A 7691-nucleotide genomic window follows, 5' to 3' on the forward strand; every position below is an offset into this window, starting at 1 on the left:
TATTTTCAAAGGAATAGTTTGTTCTGAGCAGTAGGTCCCAAAAATATTTAATAAATCATATTGTAAACAGATGTGCTATCATATATAGGCTTTGTTCCATTTCTAGAGCACAGGCAGAATAGATTTAGCATAGTTCTTAAGAGGCCTAGGATTTTCAGAAGGGTAAATGAGCACTGACTTCAACTTAAAGTCAGCAGCTGCATTAGCTCCTAACAAAGTCAGCCTGCCCTTAAAAAAATTTTTTTGGTATTGATTTTAGAAAGAGAAACATGGATCAGCTGCCTTCTGCACACCCCCTACTGAGGACCAAGCCCCCAACCTGGACATGATTGTGCTCAACCAAATAAGCCACAATGAACGGCCAGGGCTCAGCCTGCCCTTTGAGACTTTGAAGCCAGGCATTTGCTTCTCCTCTCTAGCTGTGAAATTCCTAGATGGCATCATCTTCCATTAGAAGACCGTTTGATCTACATTGAAAATCTGTTATTGCAGGCATCCGATTTGGATCACTGGATAGAGCATCGGCCTGCAGACTGAAGGGTCCCGGGTTCGATTTCGGCCAAGGGCATGTACCTTGGTTGCAGGCACATCCCCAGTGGGGGGTGTGCAGGAGGTGGCTGATCAATGTTTCTCTCTCATCGATGTTTCTAGCTCTCTATCCTTCTCCCTTCCTCTCTGTAAAAAATCAATAAAATATATTTTTTAAAAAAGAGAGAGTAGCAATCTTCATTAATTATCTCAGCTAGACTTCCTGGATAACTTGCTGTAGCTTCCACATCAGCACTGGCTGCTTCACCTTGCACTTCTATGTTATGGAGATGGCTTCTTAAACTTCATGAACCAAACTCTGCTAGCTTCCAATTTTTCTATTGCAGCCTCCTCACTTCTCTCAGCCTTCACAGAATCAAAGAGTTGGGGCCTTGCTTGGGTTAGGCTATGGTTTAAAGGAATGTGGTTGGTTTCACCTATCTAGACCACCAAAACTTTCTCCATATCAGCAGTAAGACTTTCATTTTCTTATCAATGTGTTCCCTGGAGTAGCACTTTTAATTTCCTTCAAGAACTTTTCCTTTGCATTCACCACTTGGCTATTTGGTGTAAGAGGGAGGCCTAGGTTGTTGCCTATCTGGGCTTTTGACATGCCTTCCTCACTAAGCTGAATCAATTCTAGCTTTCGATTTAAAGTGAGAGACAGGTGACTCTTCCTTTTACTGGACATTTAGAGGTCACTGTAGGGTTATTACTTGGCCTAATTTCAATACTGTTATGTCTTGGGGAATAGGGAGGCTCAAGGAGAGGGGGAGAGAGAGGGAATAGGCAGTCAGAACAGTCAGAACACATACATTTGTCAATTAAGTTTACCATCTTATATGAGCATGATTCATGGCACCCCAAAAACAGTCACAATTGTAACATCAAAGACCACTGATCACAGGAAGAAGTTTGAAATATTGCAAGAATTACCAAAATATGACATGAAGTGAACAAATGCTGTTAGAAAAATAGTGCCAATAGACTTACTCAACACAGGGTTGCCACAAACCTGCAATTTGTAAAAAATGCATGATCTGTGAAGCACAATAAAACGAGGTATGCCATACAAATATATAGCATTAAGTTGACAGATTGTGGCCTGAGCTGACAGCCTAGACCTAAATGAAGAGGTGGCGTTTCAACCAGGCTTGAGTTCACCTGTCAGGATGGTGAGGCAGAGGGAACCCTCTGGAGGCTTCTTGAGTCGGGGGCATGAGTGTCCTCAGCCCAGCCTGGGAAGTGAAGGCAGACAAGGATCAGGGCCAAGGAGGAGGGATATCTGGTCACTTTCCTCTAGGCCACACCTCCTCTGCTTGAGTCTGAAGTTCTCTGTAGTTCCACCTTGGGCCTGGGGTTTGGGGGAGTGGTGGTCCTTAGCTGGAGACTGCTCGGGGCATAGCCCACCCTTTCCTCCCCACACTGGAGCAGAGCTCTGCCCATCCCTGGAAACCTTCCCTCAGGTTCCTCACCAAGAGATCGGCCAGGACAACGTGGCGCTGGACAGTGTACTCAGGATCCGTGAAAACACAAGAGAAGTTGGTGTTGCGCAAGACGGGGCTCAGCTCCTCCAGCACCAAGGCCTTCTTCAGCTGAGTGCTGGCACCCCTGTGCTCCCAGCTGCAGCAGAGAAGAAAGGCCATGAGAGGACGGCAGGAGGAGGCCTCCCTCCTGTGGGCCTCATCCCCATGCCCCTCACCTGGTGTTGCCCTCCTGCAGCCCGTCTGGGAGGTGCTCGATGAAAGAACCATTGCCCAGCCAGTAGAGAATGCTGAAGTGGTGGAAGCGGCTACAGGCGGTACAGGACAGAGTCAGCGTTCCATCTAGGAGCACAAGTGGCTGTCAGCCCTTAGCCTTTCCATAGAGCAGCCCCCCACCCTCTCTTCTGTGGCCTGCCCACCCTCCCCAGCGCCACGATCCAGGAACCTAGAGTGCTGCTTGGCACACCACCCAGGTGCGAAAGTCCATTAAAGCAGAAGTGCACTTGTCTACCACGGAGGCCCAGGGCTGAGCGAGAGTCTGGGGGATAGGTCCTTGGTTCAGGTGATAACTCCTGAGCTTGTTTATTCAGGAGACCTAGTGCCCAGCTTCAGTGACTAGAACCCCCAGCCAAGGGGGCAGCCCTACTGAGGCCACTCCTCCTGAGGTGGCCAGAAGCAAGTGGGCTCTGAGAGGAGGGGCAGGGCCTTGGAGCCCACGGCCGTCAGGCTCTGCAGCTTCTCACCTTTCCTTGTCTGAATACTCTGTCCCATTTGATAGGGAGCATCTTGGGAGCAGGGCCCCGTGCCCATACTCATAATGCTGGGTGGGAGACAGAACGCTGAGTGCTCAGCCAAGCTGACCGGGTTGGTAGTGGGCTACATGGCAGAAGGGCAGGGGGTATATTCAGGAGTCAACCCCACCCTTGGACCCTCTGTGCTAACAGCCTCCCTTCTAACCACTGTGACCTCCTGGACTTTCTTCAGAATTGTTCCTTACTTAGTGAGAGTCCATCTTCTGGCCAGGTCACCTCCAATGCTGGGCACTGCTTAGTTGCGGGGAGCGCTGAGGGGCGGGAGGGGGAGGGGTCTTTTGTGATCCCAGCTGAGACTGCAGCAGCTGTGCCGGCCTGGGGTATAGGTGTGGCTCTTGCCAAATGGGAGACGATGTGGGCACACAGGAACAGGAACAGGAACCACAAAGGGCTGGAGTCTGAGGAAAGGACAGTCACGGAGATCAAGAGCTGCCGGGCCACCTGGGAATGCTCAGCACCCGGGCTCAGATCTTAGCTGAGGGACTTGCTGCCTGGATAGCTCTGGCCCGGAGATTCCTGGGCTCTGCTTAGGGAATTGGAGGGGCAGAAGGACCCTCAGCTCCTGCCTCCCGGCCCTTTTTGAAAGGAACACAGGGAGACTCTGGAATGGAGCCAGAGCCACAGCGTCTGGAGTCTGTCACCTGGGAGTTAAGGCTTGGGGCAACCCACGGCTCCATTCTGTTCTCAGACCACTCCCACCCCCATGTTCTATCCCCAACCCGTCCTCTACCCTCCTCCTCACCCCAGCCGCCCATGCACAGCCCCAGGTCCCACCTGGTGTCCAGCTCTGTCTGGTGGTCATGATGTGCCAGGAGCTGGTGTTCTTGGCTCTATGGCTTTATATATGTACGTGGTTATGGCCTCTTCCTCTTTGGGGGCAGGCAGGGGGCGGGGAGGGGGAGTGGTGAGTAAGCTGGCCTAGGCCTCAGAACCTGCCTCTGCTCCCGCTGCCGCCGGCTTCTCTGCCCCTCTCCCTCCTTCTCCATCCCCTCCCCCTCCTTCTCCGTCCCCTCCACCCTCTCTCTCCCCCCTGGCTGCTGGCTCCGGTTCCCACTCCTCCTCCACCTCAGCACGACCTCTGCCCCTGAGAGGCAGCCGCATTGGGTCTCCCTCCCCTCGCTGGCTCGGGGCGCAGGCATGGCGGAGCGGAGGCCCCATCAACCCGGCCTCGCTGCCTCCCAGGGACCCGTAGCTCATCATGCTCATCCTGGAGCAGCTCAAAAGCAGCGGCCTGTTTGACAGCTTCCGCCGGGACTACCTGGCCAGCGTGGACACCAAACCAGCTTACCACAACCTGAGGCAGGAAAAAAAAAAAAAAAAGCTGGCCTAAGATCCCAACCGTGCTTCCTGCAGATCCCACAGCCCTGCCTAGATCTGGCTCGCAGGGGACTGCCAGGCACTACTATTCACTCTGTCCTGTCCATCTGTCCCCACCGGCAGCTCCTGGAAGGCAGGCATGTGGCCGAGGCTGGAGCTCTTCAGCACCCAAAGCTGGAGGGTCATCTAGGGACAGTCTTTCCTCGCCTGAGCTCTGTTAACATACTATGTAACATGTTAGTTTCCAGTGCAAGCTAACCCCTTCAGTATAGACACAGAAACACATGCAAAGAGGGGCCAGGGACTTACCCAGCCAGAAGGGAGATAAAGCTCTCCTCACCGTGGAGCTGTTCTGGGAAGGGCAGGATCCAGTGAAATCATGCTGGGAAAGCACTGGCCCCTATTTCACTTTCACTTTGATTCTAACAGGGAATCTAAAGTAGGCTGAGATACTGGAAGCTTCCTGCTATTTCCTAGTGCCCTTACTCGCCAGCCAGCATCAGACTGGGTACGGTCTTTAATCCACCCATATCCGTAACCTCCAGGGTCACAAAGGGTATGGGACCAATGAAAGTCTCTCACAGGTCAATTCTTCCATCCCAGCGAAGGGTCAGGACTTTAGTATCCATCTTTGCTCTTCAGAGCCAGATCTTTGCTTCTATGAGCAGGCCTCCTGCTTCCTCCATGTTGTTATTCAAGGGAACAACTCTTGTAGGCACTGGGAACTCCAATGTGTTAGATCAATTTGACCATTTCATGTTCAATGGCACCCAAGTCTATCCACATCCAGACCTTTCTCAGGCTCCCCACTCCCCTAAACCAACACCCACCCAGAGTCACGATGAACTCTTCTCACTTCTCTCATCCCAGAGCTACAGGTCTAGGTTCCCCAGGAAGTCTAGATTCCCCGTACCTGGCTCCCAAGAAGTCTGAAGAGCCCTACTTTTCGGAATCACCATTCCGGAGCGCCACAGCGCGGTTCCACTCTGCTTTTCCCATGTGAGCCCCGCCATGGGAACTGCGCCGAGAGTACTTCCCAGACTTGTCCGCAGGACCTCGCAGAGCCACGCTGAGAACTTGAAACGTGAGCTGGAGCCCTGGTGCTAAAAGGAGGGCACTCCCTAGGAAGAGGGGGAGTGGCCCCACACTGGCTCAAGCAACACTCCAGTCTAGTTGCTGATGGGACAGATAGAGCTGGGACTGCGGCAGAGGCAGGACTAGTGGGCAGTGAGTGAGGCACTCACTGTCAGGGTCATGGAGGCAGAACGATCCAGAGGAGGACTGGTGATCCATGTATCAAGTGTGAAGGACAAAACCTGAGTGACTAGAGTTTGTGACTTCTGTGGTCAGGAGGATAGGAGAGCTGGGGACAGAGCCAGGGAGGCCAGGACACAGGATTGGCTTTAGAGGATGTCAAGAACATCGTCTGCTGCAATCCCAAGGGGGTGTTACTGGTGTGGAAACCAGACTCATATTCCTCATTTAGAGGCAGAAGACAAAGCCATGCATTCTGCTCTCCAGAGCTCTACTTGGCATTTTTTAACTCTTGGTCTCTCGCCAGGAGCTGCTAGGCTGCAGGACACAGGGAAACTCCTTCCAGCACCCCCAGCAGTTAAGTCAGGAGGCAAGGCTGCCTGGGGCTCCAAGACACAATCCTTTGGGGCTTGGGGGTGAGGGGAGGGAGGGAAAGGAGGTGGGATTCTACTTCAGAGTCACCAAGACTAGAGTTGGGCCACTGGGAGGTCCTAGGGCTCAGGACTGGTGAAATATAAAACGAGTCTTGGACAGTTGGCTTCAGCTTCTCACATGAGCCTGATGTGGGGATTGGAAGATCCCTGGACCCTTCAACCAGCCCCCAGTCCACTCTGAGGATGGCATGAAAGGTGGGGGACTGTGGGAAGCCACAGCTGGGTAAGACAGCCAACGTTGAGAATGGCCCTGAGAAGGGGTGATGGCAGGGAACTGACCTCGAGGTGGTAAGGACACAACCACCCAGTGATGCCCCTGGGCCCCTTCTACCACAGGACAGGAGCCCGGCATTCCACCACTCCCCGGGATGCTGAGCGGGGCCAACCCTCAAACAGGAACAGCAAAAGGCAGCCAAGGCAAGGCATCCCCGGGGGCCCCAGGGAAGGAGGTGGGAAGAAGAAAAGCAAGATGATGTTCAGCTTTCCAACCCAGCTCATGGAGCTTTATTCAGAATGGAGTGACAAGATCCTTCCTGGTTCTTGCTGCCCTTGAAGGGGTAGGCCCAGATGGGCCGAGGCCCCTAGTAGCCCCATGTTTACCCTCCCACGTCCGCACAACTCCTAGGACCAGGGCTGGGCCTCCCTGGAATCCCTTTTCAGAAGCCATACTCACCTGGGCCTCCCCCTCCTCCTACTTCCCCTGCCAGGCCCAGACAGGACCCATGAACAACAAAGCTGACGCAGGGACATTCTCTGGCCGGGAATCCCCTGCCAGCTTCAAGGGAACAAAGTCTCTTTCTTGTCTGTCACAATCCCTCTGCCGCACCCACTCAGACGCACGCACACATTCACACAGGCTTTCTGGGAAGGAAGTGATGTGGCTGAATGGCCTGTGGTATATACTGCCACTTCCGGGCACAAGGGGCCCTCAATCATTGCAGCTCCCATGGCCTCCGTTCTGGCTGAGTGCAGGTTTGCTCCGGGCAGGTCACCCAAACTGCTCCTGCCCCCAAACAAATCCTCAAGGCATTCTGAGGTCCCAAGGCTTCCCTCACTGGAAAAGTCACAAGATTCCACTTGCCTCAACCAGCCTATGGCTCCTGGACAGGGGAAGGTAGAAGATACCTCACCACACAGTGCTCCTCTGTGGCACCAGTGGGAGGGCTTCAGCTCTTCCACGCTGAGCGTGCCAGGCTTGAGCCCCTTCGAGGGAAGGAGAGATGGGTGGGCTGAGGCTCTCAGCCAGAGGTGAGGAGGCTCCTTTACACCAGAAAGGTTGTGGCTCTGCTCCCGCCTTGCTCAAGCAGGAGGATAAGGCCTGCAGGAGTTGGGGCAGTTCCTATGCTCCACAATAAAAAAGGTTTTTAAATATATTCATCAAAATAGTTTTCTTTTAAAAAGCCCCCACTGCTGACAGCCCACTGGCTAGCTCGCCATCATATCCCTCCCCTGCCCGGACACAGCCAGGAGGGTCCTGAGTGGCCCAAGTGCCCCTTTGAGTCTTTCCCACCCAGGAGGTCTTGAAGGGCAGGGAGGAGTGTGCCCTGAGGTCCATGGTGGGTGGATGCTCTTCTGCCTGATTACTCGAGGCCCAGGATGTAGTTGATGCCTTGTACCAGGCCAATGATGACAGGCTGCCAGGCTACCAAATAGCGAAGCCAATCCAGCAGTTGCCCGTACATGACGTGGGGCCTCTCCCAGCTGCCGGTGTGTTAAAGGAAAGAGGCTGTGCTTAGAGCTGCTAAGGCTGGTCTAGGGATGGTCATGGAGGGTTTGCCCACATCCTCCCCGGGACTGCCCACACTTTGAGCAGCTTTCTAGAAAGCCCCACCAGCCTTTCCATGTTGGAGTAAAGGGCTAAA

General features: G+C 53.7%; 2 protein-coding genes across 6 annotated transcripts in view; both read right to left on the reverse strand.

Annotated features, from left to right (window-relative positions):
- Positions 1-813: 813 nt before the first annotated feature.
- Positions 814-3747, reverse strand: IL18BP (interleukin 18 binding protein). The gene is made up of 5 exons (XM_014540457.1): positions 3599-3747; positions 3010-3222; positions 2231-2354; positions 2004-2151; positions 814-1766 (listed from the first exon to the last, which is right to left on the reverse strand). The coding sequence occupies exons 1-5, from the start codon at positions 3624-3626 to the stop codon at positions 1689-1691; spliced, it is 591 nt and encodes a 196-aa protein (XP_014395943.1). The 5' UTR covers positions 3627-3747; the 3' UTR covers positions 814-1688.
- A 93-nt stretch (positions 3748-3840) lies between these two features.
- Positions 3841-7691, reverse strand: part of RNF121 (ring finger protein 121) — a 74252-nt gene continuing 70401 nt past the window's right edge. For 3 of the 5 annotated variants that reach the window (XM_014540456.1, XM_005867128.2, XM_005867129.2), the window contains one exon: positions 6305-7530. In XM_014540456.1, the coding sequence (XP_014395942.1) occupies positions 7472-7530 (59 nt within the window). In that variant the 3' untranslated portion in view covers positions 6305-7471. Of the gene's footprint in view, positions 4119-5054; positions 5423-6304; positions 7561-7691 lie in introns of those variants that run through there. The other 2 variants (XR_001362290.1, XM_014540455.1) reach the window with 2 other exon arrangements.

This window comes from Myotis brandtii, unplaced genomic scaffold (genome assembly GCF_000412655.1).
Source record: "Myotis brandtii unplaced genomic scaffold, ASM41265v1 scaffold244, whole genome shotgun sequence".
NCBI classification, from domain to species: domain Eukaryota; kingdom Metazoa; phylum Chordata; class Mammalia; order Chiroptera; family Vespertilionidae; genus Myotis; species Myotis brandtii.

Coding starts and splice junctions, on each gene's coding strand:
- IL18BP (XM_014540457.1), bottom strand. CDS start 3,626: ATGACCACCAGACAGAGCTGGACACCAG. Junction 3,223..3,598: donor CAGACAGAGCTGGACACCAG/GTGGGACCTGGG, acceptor TCCTTTCCTCAG/ACTCCAGCCCTTTGTGGTTC. Junction 2,152..2,230: donor CTGCAGGAGGGCAACACCAG/GTGAGGGGCATG, acceptor TCTCTGCTGCAG/CTGGGAGCACAGGGGTGCCA.